Below are 14,572 nucleotides of genomic sequence, written 5' to 3' on the forward strand. Positions count from 1 at the left end.
TCCGTGAACCAAGGTCATATCGAATACGACTTCTCTCTGCGAAAACTGTCATATCCTGCATTCAGTAATAGCTTTATCAAATGTAACTATATATACTTTATGTCATATGACAGTCTTTCCTAAAGTACTATTTCCACTTGTCAAGCCAATTTCTACAACTGAATTTGGCATATCCTCCGGGCAGTAAATCAAGATAACTGTGTGGAAGCAGCGCTTGTTCAGTTGTATCCCCTAAGGCCGCGGGAAAATACATTCCATAGAAGAATGACACATAGGTGCTGGTACTAGACTATTGAAACCCTATGTACGACTTCGAGTTGTATTTGCGTGTGGCGGGGTTCCAGGCCTTCGTGCTGCTGGTGGCTCTGCTTCGTGCCCCAATGTTCGTTAACAGCGCCCATATCATCTCAACGTAGCTATCTGATGTCTTCGACAGGGAACATCTTGCGAGAATAGACTGGGCCTCAGCAGCACAACTGAAACTCGGTTGAAAGAAGCTGTGGAACATGTGCAATTATTCAATCTCGTGCAAGTTTACTTATTCGAGCCTGTCACAGGTATCGTTACCCCCCCTGACGGCCCACCACAAAAGAAAGCCTAAGTCGCCGACTTGGCTGGACGGTGAACCCTCAGGGTAAGGCTAAGTGTGCCGTGGATAAATGATTGGCGGTGCTCTCGGTTGGATGTGTACCCTGTGTTACTGCAACCAGTAATCCAACGGCTTGGGCTAGTAATGGATGTGGGATTGAGTCTCACGTGAGTTTGGCATCAAGCTATAACCTTCCTGAGCAGGGGGGCTTGAACTAATCAAAGCAATATCTCTCTAAAAGCAACCAAGTACTCGACAAGCTTAAAGAAATACTCCGTCAGTTCTACGTAATAGATCAATATGACCGTTGTTAGTATTGAGCAGTGCTAGATGTATCTCAGGTGAGATACACCGACCTGTACCACCAGCCCTCTGTCAATATTTAAAAATATAACCAGTAGTTATAGGTGCTGTATATCAACTTATTAATCGGGTGGACTACTGTCACGTTGCAGCTTCGCTTAACAGTGCACCTGACAGCGTATCCTGAGGTACAGATCCAGCTAGATGATATAGTTTGATGTAATCAACCAACAGCAAAGAGGCCCCTGTGGAAAGGCACCTATTATCGACGGAAGCTGGGCAGGTAATAGTCGGTCTTACCAAATTGCCAACTGAGTACCAGGTCTATGCTATTATAGAGTATCAAACATATCCCAAGTCGGACTCGTACCGGGAAAGGGTCATGAAAGCCCCATTTTGCGGTTTCAAGGATTTCTTTGTACGTCACCCGAAGACTGTAGTTTAAGATACCAGTATCTCGCAGTGGCCGAGCGTCAAGGTGCGAAATGTTGAGATAATTAGAGATAGCAAGAGACATACAAGAGTATTAGTGACTGTGCTCACCCAGGACCAGTGGTAGGCGTTTCAGCCACCCTTAGCAACCCTTCAGGGTCTCCCTCAGGGACCTGAATAATCTTCACCAAAAAGACTGAACGCACGTTAACACTACTGCGCGAATCCTATATAGGCCGAGATCAACTCGTGGGATCCCGCGGAAATGGGAGAATTTTCCCTCCCAAAATCACCCTAGGTGCTGAAAGAGACATTATGATTTCGCGTTGCCCAGATCAATTTTCCTGCAGGATGTGACGTCACTTTACGCTGGTTTCGGCGATTAGTCACGGTGAGATTCTGTCTAAACTACATCCAATGTCACGGTAACGGAAGGAATGACAAGTTCGATGACTAGATCACGCATGTTGGGCATCGGAACCTCTCGGCCGGATAAACTCTGTTGCTCGCTATGGTGGGTGTGGTAACACAGGCATTCCTGGCGCACATACTCAGATTAGCCACAGGACGGAGGGGGATCTGAGTATGGTCAGTCTACTCTAGCTGAAAGAATTAGGATCTTTGGCACGGCTGAGTCGATACATGCGGGCTATCACCTACTTTCTAAGGGTGGTATTATTATCATAGAAGGTGTTCATGATCATGATGTTGCTAAGTCTCCTTTCGATAATCGTAACACTACAGTGGGATGCGACTAACGCGTCTTCTCATCCGTTTTTGGTCTACTTATCACTGGACTCCGTGCGTTGCGCTTATTGCTTTAGGTGGTTTTGCCAGCCAGTCACTTGTAGATATGAAGCTATCAGAATCGAAGACATACAGAAGACGATGTACAGTAGATGTACTGTAAACCTGCCCTGAGCAAATACCGTCTCAGGCTTTACGTGTTTTGTTTCGATGCCTCAGAGAGAATATGGTAGGCGGCCTGATGTTCCTCATCAGTGGCCGATTGTCTACGCACCTGGGTCAGGGTATCCAGCACAGTCATCAGGTTGAATGCTATTCAATCTGTGACTTTACATATGTTCTTGGATACTCTGGTAGATCATCCGTATGTTCAATATGTAATGTTTGATGTGGATGCCTTTCTGCATCTGTTAAAAGTTATTCAAGATATCGGTTGTTCCTAATCAGTATTCAATAAGTTATTAAGTACTTAGAACTAGATATATTTTTACCTCTTCATTTTTCTCTACCTCCCCAAAGTCCGTAGTATATTCTGTAGTATTGTCAAAGTCCATTTTGTACAAAATTAGAGACTTAGAGTAATTCCTGACTGGAAGTAATGAAATACTATAACTTATTTAAAAATATTTGTGGACAGAAAAGCTGAAAATGAATTTCACGAGAAATGTTACACTATAATTTAATAGCTGAGGTGGACCTCTGTATTCAGCTAACCGCTGGATACAGACGCTAAACCTGATGAACAATAATAATACGCTGCAAGGAAGAAATGAATAAACCTGTCGGATAAAGAATAGAACTTTTAAAATCCAAAGCTTAGCATAGATACTAGCCTTGCGGACTAACTGCGTGATGGTTCTTATATAGAAGCGGGGCTTAAACTCACGTGTTAAGCGAGCTGCTGGCTGATGGTTCAATTTCCGGTTCAACGTTCCGCCGGTAAGCGAAGAATATCGTAGTCGAAATCGCTTAAAATCACAGGCAGTTCCCGAATGATTGCCTTGTATATATCCTGGGTCTCTCCAGGGAGGTCCCGCCAAGGGACGAGGTCTGGCGAAATCCTTGCTGCTAAATCTCTTCTCTCTCCATATTCCCACTGCCTTTGTAGGCTCTCTGTTATGGATCGTTGGTGCTCTCGGATTGCCAGTTCCTCAATCTCATTCCCTTCAAACTCAAAAGGCGGAGATGTTCTTCCTGCAACTTTGCTTGAGGAGTAACACTTAATCATCAGCAGCTTGTATGCAATGTCGTCAGCTTGGCGGCGAGTGCTCTCCTTATATTGTTCGTCTAGCATAGGCCAGATCTTGCAAGCCTCATCGAGACCCTCAACCAAATGCGCTTTGTCACCAGCTGAAAGCCTGTTAATTTCCCGTCTGTACTTCGAGTGGAGGCCCATGGCAATAAGATCACGCAACTCATTGTCGGAAGAATCCCCTGAAGAACTTGATTCCGAACAAGAACTGGGTAAATCCCATGTTAGGATAGGATGTCTCATCCGTTGTACGAAACTTAATTTCTCTACATGCAAGTTGAGTTGGTCTTCGGGAGGGAGTGCTGCCCGTTCGAATCTCTTCTTACCAGATAGTCGACTCATGTCGAGTATTGCTTCCAGAGATCTGGCGCCATGACGATATTTCGGAACAGTTAATAGCGCGTTTAACAAAGCATCATCAACAGCGTCCGCGTTGCCCAGATTGCGTTGTTTAAGCAGCTCATGCAGCAAGAGAGCCCGCCGTATGGGATATGTCTTGTCTTTTGTTTTGTCTGGATCAGGGTCGGGGCCCCGAACATTAACATAGCCCCGAAGGCGACTAACGAAGTCGGGCCCTTTGGTGGTAGGGTCGGAGTGCGCGCTGGTTTCAAAATCTTCGAATGTTTTACAGGTTCCTCCAATGAAAACGAATATAGCACGTCCGATTGGGTGCATTCTCCCGCAATCCATGAATTCACCGTCCTGCATCGGAGCAAGGAAGTACTTAAGCCAGCTTAGCTTAGAATTATGGAGTGCAGCATCGAATTCATCGAACAAGACCAAAGGAGTCGTCCCAGACAGTGCTTCGTCTCGGACTAAGTGGAATGCTGCTATCAAGTCTGCGTATTCCTGGAATTGAGAGAGGTTGAACTCCAACACTGGGAATGTTTCCCCAGCCACTTGTTTCATCGCAAATGACTTTCCCGTTCCCGGAGGCCCAAAAACACTGATACAAAGAGGTCTGGTAATTTGGGGCTTTCTTGAATACTCTTCCACGAGATTGCTTATTGCACGATATCCTTCGATCTCCCTCCTATCAGCCGTCATCAATCTACCGAAGCGAGCAAATGGCACATCCTTCAGGATTTTGGCGGGCCCATCAAGTACTAGGCGATGAGAAACTTGAGCTTTTTCGCCTGCATTGTCTTCCAGGATCGACCAGAGGTCCTCACATCCTTCAATATTCTCAATTTTTTGAAGGATACGGCGTCTGGGGATATCAACCTCACTGAAAACCTGATGCTCTCTTGGAATTTCAAGACAATCCGGCTGTAGATCAGGTTCATCACCCGACATGATGTACTGTAACGGGAAATCTATAGAGCGCAACCTATTCCTATATCTTCGAAAGCCTTCATGTGCAAGACGTCTGGCGCATAAGAGCCCCCTCTTTATTGCTCTCTCAATGGCAGACTCAATATTCTGTGGTAATTCGACGTCGGAGTTTATCATACAGGAAGCAAGACCGGCTACGAAAGCCGTGGTCAGTCCAACCATAGAATATTTAGCGTTGCCGGGGCAGGACCGGATGAAGTCGCCTTCGCCACACGGCCCGCTGAAGTAAAGAGTCGACTTTGATTGTTCGCTGTGCTCCTGTACTTTTCCACGCCTGTGATGGATAGCTCCGTCGCAGCCAAATAGTACAATGAGATGAGCACAATTCACAAGAGAAACAAACTCCCCATTACACTCGAGTTCCTTGATGAAATCTTCTGCCGTCTTCTCCCAAGATATGTGCCGACTCAACTCTACTCCCTGATCGCGTAGATCATCTGCATTAACAATCACGATAAGCTTGTCTCTGTAGTGAGCACCACGGCGAACACTTTTCCACAATAGCCCTTCAGCCAAGGGCCTGGCCATCCGATAGATTAAGAGCTTCGTTTTCGGATTTGCTAAGAAGTCCTCTGCCTCTTTGATATCTTCCCGGCCCTTCTCTTTTCCTTTCACGCTTGTGTTAAAATTTCCGGTGTTCATAGGTTCTTGCACTATGGTCAGTGTAGATTCCGTCGATTGTTGCGCGGATTGAGACTGAGGGAATCTCCAGGTCGATGGTGCCTCGGTGTACTCAATTTCTTCTACTCTGAAACGCCCGTCATTATTCGGGTGGGCAGTCTCTGTAGGACATAATTTCACAATCGACCGAAAGACATCATTTGATGAGTCTGACGATGGTCCGATCACTTCCACATTCTCGGCGGTCTGGTGATATAGTAGGTCTGTCAATAGAGCGGCACCACCTGGCCTTGGGAAGATGGAACGCAGGCGACCATCTTGAGGTTTATTTTCCGCTAATGCGAGTAGGTAGGTGAACACTTCCCCAGCAACGAATATACTTTTACGCGCCCTTGATCCCGAATCGGAGGTGGGTGTCTCCGGACTGGGTTTACCGGACGCGTCGTCATTATCGGAGTGCATAGGTATCGATTTTGAAACAAAGGCTTAGCTGTTATACAAAGCTGACTCCATTGAATAGAGGCTTGGAGGTATTTATGCTTCTTGTTGGTGCGCTAGGATGGGGGAAAGAAAAACGGGGTTAGGGAGGGGAATGGTATGGGTATTCTAGGTATCTTATGACTGTTGGTCGATTTAGGTCTTTTGATGGCCAGAGCGCCCCAGCCGTATAGCAAGATCACAACACTCCAGAGACAATCAATAAAACCGTGTTATGCAAAGATGCTGGTACAAAGTATACTTTCTTTTGTCTGGCTCCTTGTTTCCAAGGGATACTATAAGTTTCAAAGAAAGGAGTTTAACGAGGGTACACCTTTAGTTCTCAGCCTTTAGTGTTCAGTTTCTCGTGTCTGGAGAACTCCTCTTGGGCAATCACTGAATCTTATGACTGTTGGTCGATTTAGATCTCTTTGATGGCCAGATCGGTCCAGCCGTATAGCAAAATCACAACACTCCAGAGACAATCAATAAAAACGCGTTATACAAGGATACTGATATAAAGTATATATCCTGTTGTCTGACTCCTTGTTTCCAAGGGACGCTATAAGTTTAAAAGAAAGGAGCTTAACAAGGGTACACTTTTAGTTGTCAGGCTTAGTGTTCAGTTTCTCCGTGTCCGGAGAACCCCTCTTCGGCAAACACTGAATCTTATGATATTGCTTCGCAATATGGTGTTTGAATTCTACGTCTACCCCTTCTGTGATATGTTTAATGTGCATCAGATGAGAATCACATTGTATCGAGTAAAGAGACAAATTTGAGATGAGAATATCGAAATCCAAAAGTCCTGCTGAGAATTTCCGTCTCCAACACCATGTATCACGTGTCTTCCCGGTTTATTTGGTTTTGCAACTATTCCGTAGTTAGTCTTTTGCTACTGACGACGGTTCTCAAGGTTTTGAGGTGTAGACTGACCTAGTCCATTATGGCCAAAGCCAAGTTGCGCAATTGGGAGCCCAATCAGCCGCGTGTATGGACTATGGGCAGTACCATATTTGAAACCAACTGTAAACTTGCGTAGTTAGGATTTGGTTGGGGGGTTTGTGGTGGGAGCGACAAAAGAGACGAACTGAAACAGCACCACGCAGAAAACCCATGTTGCCAGCTTTAAGGGCCGAGAACTATGATACCCAAACTTTGTTAAACTATCTCTCAAGACCCATTTGCTGGCTCGCCCCCCTTTAAGGTCAATTTGGTTTGATGTTATTCCGGTGTTGCCGCATTAAGCTTACGCGATCCGTGTTTATTGCACAATTACGCAGCAGTTCCGAACAACATCTCATACAAGTTGGTAAGCTTTTGCCAAGCTCGACCCGTAGATGGCTTCTATTGATATCATACCACTAGGCCAAAAAGGTGTCCGGACGGTGTAGACGTCAGTCAAGGGTTTCATACCCATAATCATAGTGGTAGCTTGTTCCAACAGCTATGAACTAGACAAAGTTTTATTTTCTTTTGTTTTATTATATCAGTAGTTTGCTAGCTGTTAAGCATTATTGAGGCGGTTGATCATGACATCCTGGAAATATTAGAATTGAACTCATGTTTTAGATCAGATCGAAGCTCTAATTTAGTTTATCTACCTAGTTGATATTTCAGCTGATTTTCATTTCCCAATGCAGCGTATGGATCATATTTTAACTTGCAATATTGGTAGCCGCTAGAAAGGTTATATTAATGAAGAGGATACTATGTTATAAAGCAGCAGTTAACGAAACTGGAATAATCACGGCTAGTAAAGTGTCTTAGGTGACCAGGATTTCACCATTGTCTATGAATGGTTTTTGAAAAGGCCTACATCCTACAGGTACCTGCCGTTCCATGTATCATGCTGTGTCAACTTAAATCTTTATGGCAAAAGCAGGATTCTATACCACCAGAAATACCCCTCTTATAGTATTATTCAGTCAGTTCGCTTTTTTAGTAATATATATTATCTTTCTACTTTCCTAATAATGAATTTCCGTGGTTGTCTGTATTCAGCAACGATTGTGGTAGTGAGTTGTAAGAGGACGATTTTCTCCATTTTGCCGTTCCTCAGTAGCTATGCCCGGCTCTTGGCCCAATATGGGCTACCTGATAATCTCTCGATGGAGGAGCGTAATGAGCCCGGTGGGATAGTGACAAGATACTTCCATATGAGGCTTTCCAGGTTCCTATATAGAAATGATTGCTCAAATGTTGCATGGTATGTACATTGCAGACATGGCAATGAAAGCTTGAACTTTATAAGTGTATTATTAACTTATTATTTAATAATATGATAAATTTAAGAAATGCGTTATAAAGCAGGTAAAGAACAAGAGGCATTGGATGAAGCAAAGATGGGAAAGGAAAAGCAAAGAGGTAAAGACAGGTGCTTTTTGGTGGCGAATATGTATCCTGCAGGTACGAAATACTGATGATCTTGGCTCACATACAAGTGTTCATAATCAATGAAATATTCACCAGCCCGCTTAACCGACTGGTGTACTGCCAAGCATCATTGGTCTAGTGGTAGAATTCATCGTTGCCATCGATGAGGCCCGTGTTCGATTCACGGATGATGCACGAACTTTTTGCTTTCTTTATTTTGCGTCATACGGGAAGTCAAACGTCTGCTCTGAATAGTCCATGAAAAAAAGGATTACCCTAACGAAGCATCCTTCGAAGCGCATGCTCAATAGCACGGCGACTGACTCCCATCATAACATAGTACTCAGACTGAGCTTTAACATTCCAGTCCCATCTACTTACTTGAAACTACACCATATTACCAAACATTTCCCCTAGTCTGCTCCCTGTCCAACTTCTTGACATTAATATCCTTCCAAAACCAAACACACCCAATACAAAGCGGAACGAAACAAACACCCGCAATAACCATCTTCCTCTGTACATCCGCATAAGCACCCACAATAGCTTCTCTCTCTGGTGACCCATCCGCATACGACATCTGCATGACCATATCACTGAAGATAGTGGCACTGATATTCTTGGTCTCCTCGGGGAGCCTTTTGTACAGTTCACCGGGCAGGATATTATTCCACATTCCACCGGCGATGGCAGATCCAACGGCTGCACCGATCGACCCGAATAATCCCCAGATAGCGACGACGACGGCGATCTCTTGGTGTGTTACTGGTGCCATGATGGCTAGTTGGCCGCAGACGGTGAATATGCATGTGCCCAGACCCACGAGGATTTGGGTCATGGTTAGGATGCCGACGTGGGTGTCGGGTTGGCGAAACGGGATTAGGAGGGCAGTGCCGAGGAGGAGGATGGGGATGCCGGTGAAGACGGTCCATTTGAATTCACCGGTGTAGCGGATTAGACTATTCTTGTTAGGTCTTTGCTTTTGAGACGATAGGGTCAGGGTGAGGGGCTAATGGTCTTACAGGCCGAAAATTGGGCTGAAGATGTAGGAGGTTAGGGAGAAGGCGTTCAGGACGTAGTTGGCTGTTGTTATGTCTAGTCGGTGGACGACTTGGAGGTAGGAGCTGAAGTAGCTGTTCCAGGTGCTGGTTTGTTTGTTACCAATGCATTCAACATGGAGGGTGGTTTCCTATGGGTGGCGGAGTAGAAGACTTACAAGCAAGAGATGAACATAACGCAGTACAGAAGACAGGAACCAATGATCGTGGGTTCCTTTAAGTATTTCCAAGGGAGGAATTGGACGGGGGAAAGGTATCTCTCCCATGCATAGAATGCAGGGATGCAAACCACCCCGAGCACTTCCATCGCAATGATATACCCACTTGCCCATCCATTAGGGGCATACGAGGCAAGGCTGAAGGGGAGAAGAATCAAGGAAAAAACCGCCGTAATCAACACAATTCCAACCACTAGAGATCTTTGGTTAGTCACAAGTAGTAACTTAAGCATGAGATGCAAAGGCAACACGCACCATCAAATTCGATGAAATAGTAGATGATAGATTGCCACCAAGTCCTCTCCGAGACCCTCTTCTCGAGAGTACCAACCTTTTGGGCTCTCCGCTGCATGTGTAGCATAACACCCACAACAGGGATAGAGGTACCAGCAGTCATAATTGCGAAAGCGCCAAAAGCCCAACGAAAGTTGAGATTGTTGTAGAATAAACTTGCGATCCTGGGCCCAGCAAACGTGCTCGCGATGCTGGGCGTTCCGTTGATACCGAGCATAATCATTCGGTTTTTGAGGGTTGTCATGTCTGCCAGCATGATATCTACTACATACATCATACCAATATGTCCCACCCAATATAGTGTATGTGCGGCCACGTAGGTTTCGATATTTTTGCAGGTCGCCTTCATTATTAGGCCTATCACGACAATTAGGAGCATAAAAAGAAAGCCTTCCACACGTCCCCAGATATCAATTATTTTGGCCAGAGTGAGTTTTGAGGAACCGCCCAGAATGGTGGACATGATGCTGACCACTGTGAGTAACCCATGCTTATGGAATGACGAAGTGATGTATGGATTGAGCGAAGTTTGGACGGAGACTAAAAGCATGTCGACGAAAGAGACAAGGTAAAGTCTGCATGAGAGTAAGCCTTTGCCTCATACGAGCGCATAATGTGGCTGAAACTCAAGATCAATTGAGAGCAAGACTTACAAGATGAACATAAGCCACATCGTATTCTTGGACCATAACGAAGTAATGGCTCTCACTCGCTGAACGCCGCCCTGAAACACAGTAGAATCCTTGTCTGAGATACTCACACCATCTCTAGGAGGCTCATGGACGATGCGATCAACCCCCCCATTTTTTTCCGGATCGGCCCCCGTACTGCTAACAGGTTCAATCTGATTCGGCACGATGGCTTTTGGTCTGCCATCGGAAGGAACACCGCTCATGGCTGACGGATGCAGAAACACAGGGAAATTTAGGATAAGGTTGTTGACGTGGTATGGGGAGAGCGGACAAACAGACGAAGTTCAAATATGTGAGGGATTTACAGGGCTCTCCAGTCTCAGTCTAGGATCCGAGAGCGCCACAACAATAAGCACTTGCATATACGCCCCCCTATCAGATGATCAGATAAGATATACGCGAACATATTGCCCAATAATGTATTATACAGTGGGGTTGCGCAATGTTAGTATGTAACTAAAATACGAAAAGCGGGATTGGCGCCAAGGATCCGAAAACGGAGGCAGTCCACGGAGTACTTAGATACCTTTTTATATTGGTGAGCCAAGTGATGTGCAAGTCAAAAGGCAGTACATAAAATATAATGCCTCCAGGAAATAGTAGAATTATTAGGTACTTCCCAGCTCCAGGATGATCCCGAGGAATCAAGAACAAAAGTGTAATGTAGGGCAAAAGTTAAAAGTTAGTCGAGTCATGCAATGTTGTAGCGAGTGTACCACGTGAGTTAGCTGTGAGTGCTTTGGGGCACTCACCAGTGCTTCTCGAAGCACGCACCTCCTAGTGCCAAAACTCTACGGGATGGATACTTCGGCTAAATTCTAACCAACCTCTTCTGTCGGAACGTGATTTAAACATTTGATACGGCACTGATCTCCTCTTGATAATCCTCCAACAAAGCACAACGCTATACGGTTCCTTTTGCTGTCGTTGGGAAGGGGCTATCAATGGACGCAACCAAAATGCGGTCCTTTGATATGTTGGCCTCAACAGGTAGATCGTGATTAGCCTTCTCAACCAAGGGCCAGATGCTGCTCACAAGGCCATCAGGTGAGTGGGGCAGCCACTCTGCTTCCAGTCTGGCTCCAATATGAGTACTGCGCGGAATCTATGATCTGTCGAGACCACACCTCTGGAAATGAAACTGTGCGCTTCGAATATTTTCTCAATGGGATTGGGCTAAAGGTAGATTCGATTTTGCAGCTTGCACATATTGTTCTTCCGACCAGAATCTAGAGATGGTAACAGACGGACCCCACTTGGATGTGCTGCTAAGGAAGGGCATGTGGATGTGGTTAAGCTGTTACTTGAGAAAGGTTCTGATATAGAATCTAGAGATTGTGAGGGTCAAACACCACTTGGATGTGCTGTTATAAAAGGGCATGAGGGTGTGGTTGAGCTGCTACTTGAAAAGGGTGCCGACATGGAGTGCAAATCTAATATTCGTGCTACACCATTGATGTCTGCTGTCAGATGGGGCTATGCAGGTATAGTGAAGCTCCTGCTTGAAAAGGGTGCTGACGCCGGGGGCAAATATTGGGACGGCAACACACTTCCTGAACTTGCTTCTCGTCATGGACACGGAGACCTCGTTGGGCTGCTGCTCGAAAAAGGGTGCTGATCCAGAATACAAGAATGAGGCAGGTAGTACACCACTGATGTATTAAGGGACTTGTCGATGGGGTCAGATTAAATACGATTTATAGATAATGTACTCAATATTCATCTTACAGCTAGGTTGTCATAAATCTGTAGGGCAAGCTCTAGGTGTAACAGGAAGAACCCCTGTTAGGTCAAGAGCCTAACAAACAGTTTGATGCTATCTATCCCCTCACTAATTTACCAGAACCACCTCTTCTTCGCCCCTTCCGGGGGATAAACCACAATCCGATCCAAATCTGCCCCCTTGAAATCAAACCCATTCCACAACCCGCCAACCGTAATTGTATTCTCGCCTTTCTTCAATGGCAATAAAAGCGGCGTGGAGAGAATAATACCCTTATGCGTATCCTTCTGGTACAATGTGCGTACGTTCTCTGTATCACCGTTCACTACCACGCTGCTGATCCGCCGGAGTTGCCAGGTGCCGTTTATGCGGTCAGGCTGGCCCATTGGTTGATCACCGAAACCCATGTCGTCAATGTCTGAGGGGTCGGTTAGTAAGTGTGGACTTGGTTTGGGGAAGAGAGGAGGGAACAACATACTTTGGTGGTAGAATGATACCCATTGGTCTTGACCTTGGCCTTGCACAGTGAAGGTGATTGTGCTGCCATTGCCGTAAATGCCGGTAGCGATTCGGTTTCCACTAGCGAATGTCTGAAGTAAAGGCCCGTGAGTTTACAAGTCAGTTTATATGTATGCTGTGATGAACTTACTGCCTCTTGTAGGTACGCATCTCCGGCGGTCTTTGCATGTTTGGAGATATATGTCTCTCCCTTGATGGGCTTCCATTCACCCGTTTTACTACGCATACAAAATCAATACAAACACTAGGAAAGACGTTGAGCATGCACTTACACGTTCAGATCGTAAACGTCGTGCCAGACGACCTTCAAGCTACCCTCTCGATCATCGATCTCAATAGGAAGCCATACATTACGACTCTCCCAGAGCGAGTTCATGTCCCACTACAGGATTGTTAAATCGGGTCAGCGCTAGGCTATTGCAACTAATCAAGTAAGGTAAAAGACATACTTGGTCGGCCATATACAAGTACGTAGTCTTCTTAGTCCCCTGAATTCTCCAAGAGAACCCAGACTGCGTACTGAATGTACGGGTATATGCCGGGGAAACGAAGAATGGCTGAGACCAGGGGCCCTCGAGCTTGTCAGCGCGGAATGCTACCACATCTGCAAAATACATCAGTCTACAGTCTCACAACATTCCCTAACTAGATAAGTAAGGACATACTATTAGGCCGATACCCAGTCTTATGGCTCATAAGTGCGTAGTAACTATTCTCCGTTTGTAGGATAGTAGGTGCCTCAAAGTCATACTTAGGAAATCGGTAAGTAACCTCCTCAACAGCTGTGAGGTTGCTATTGAATTTGCTCAGATAGACGTCGCGGCCCTCAACGTTATCACCGTTCGAATAGAGGGCATACGAGTGACCAGATTTGTAATCCGTAAACGCGCCAAAATCTTGGGACCAATTACCCAAGGGAGAGGTAGCATCCACAAAGGTATAAGGGCCGTCAATATTGTCGGCTGTTGCATGACCTTGGAGGAGCCAAGAGTACTTGTCATCATCGGCGTGCCACCACATCTATCCGATACTTAGCAGCTTTTTTGTTTGGGCAATGAAGGCGGGCCTTACATGATATTGGCCGGTTTCTTCGCTGTATAACACCTTCGGGCGCTGGATGCGATTGTGCGGTGAGATATAGGTATGGTTCTCAATGGGCTCTATGACGTGTTAAAGTGTCTGTCCATCCTTTGGAAACTCGGAGCTCACCGAGAGCGAGCCCGTGCGACTCCCAAGTTGCAAGGTCGTCAGAGCTATAGACAGAGACCCCACCACCTTCAACTTGACCCTCGACTTTGTACTCCCCGAACCAGTAGAACTTGCCAGTCACCTGATCAATGCAAAGTCCTCCGGCATGAGCATTGAAAATGTTGCCGTTGGTATCGTGCCATCGTGCGCCAGGAACAATCCATTTAGCATTAGCACAAGCAGCAAGTGCTAGGAGAGTCGAGGCGAATCTTCGAACAGCCATGATGTCTCAGTTATCATACACTTCACGGTGCTACCAAATGAGATAAGGGATGTGTGGCGAGGAAAACTGGGTGCTACCATTGACACAGGGTCCTATGTATAGTCTTTATCCTATACGCCATAAAAGCCATCTAAACCTACTATGCAGCCTCCTTGACCCTAGCTATTAGAGTTCAACTCTACCCCTCAATATCGGCGGAGCACTACCCCGAGCGAAAAGTTCATTCATCTCAGACCTCATGTAATTCGGGTAGACATCGTGGCGACTTAATCCGTTATTGCTCAATAGCCGACTGCCAAGCAGAAAAGCTGTACCCGGCTTGCAACCGATCTAGTAAAGAAGATAGACAAGAGTCTAACTTCAGGCAAGACCCATTGAGGGGTTCTAGCTAGTGTGTGGGGAAATATCTTGGAACCCCGTACCTTACCCAAAGCCAAGCATTGCGGCGTCATTACTTAGATGATA

General features: G+C 45.8%; 3 protein-coding genes and 1 non-coding gene across 4 annotated transcripts; 1 reads left to right on the forward strand and 3 right to left on the reverse strand.

Moving 5' to 3' along the window:
- Positions 1–2,996: 2,996 nt before the first annotated feature.
- BDV27DRAFT_157258 (uncharacterized protein) lies at positions 2,997–5,741 on the reverse strand (the record flags this gene model as incomplete). The annotated part of the gene is made up of 1 exon (XM_032072473.1): positions 2,997–5,741. The coding sequence occupies one exon, from the start codon at positions 5,739–5,741 to the stop codon at positions 2,997–2,999; it is 2,745 nt and encodes a 914-aa protein (XP_031928142.1).
- A 2,515-nt stretch (positions 5,742–8,256) lies between these two features.
- BDV27DRAFT_t100 lies at positions 8,257–8,327 on the forward strand. The gene has a single exon. It is a non-coding gene; the product is annotated as a tRNA-Gly (tRNA).
- A 202-nt stretch (positions 8,328–8,529) lies between these two features.
- Positions 8,530–10,612, reverse strand: BDV27DRAFT_171874 (major facilitator superfamily domain-containing protein; the record flags this gene model as incomplete). Its single annotated transcript, XM_032075714.1, has 5 exons — positions 10,356–10,612; positions 9,664–10,277; positions 9,349–9,601; positions 9,155–9,277; positions 8,530–9,091 (listed from the first exon to the last, which is right to left on the reverse strand). The coding sequence occupies exons 1-5, from the start codon at positions 10,595–10,597 to the stop codon at positions 8,530–8,532; spliced, it is 1,794 nt and encodes a 597-aa protein (XP_031928143.1). The 5' UTR covers positions 10,598–10,612.
- Positions 10,613–12,230: 1,618 nt separating this feature from the next.
- BDV27DRAFT_157260 (glycosyl hydrolase) lies at positions 12,231–14,107 on the reverse strand (the record flags this gene model as incomplete). Its single annotated transcript, XM_032072474.1, has 8 exons — positions 12,231–12,535; positions 12,596–12,707; positions 12,767–12,854; positions 12,909–13,018; positions 13,086–13,240; positions 13,302–13,656; positions 13,708–13,796; positions 13,846–14,107. The coding sequence occupies 8 exons, from the start codon at positions 14,105–14,107 to the stop codon at positions 12,231–12,233; spliced, it is 1,476 nt and encodes a 491-aa protein (XP_031928144.1).
- Positions 14,108–14,572: the final 465 nt, after the last annotated feature.

Source organism: Aspergillus caelatus (assembly GCF_009193585.1).
Source record: "Aspergillus caelatus strain CBS 763.97 unplaced genomic scaffold BDV27scaffold_76, whole genome shotgun sequence".
Lineage (NCBI taxonomy): Eukaryota > Fungi > Ascomycota > Eurotiomycetes > Eurotiales > Aspergillaceae > Aspergillus > Aspergillus caelatus.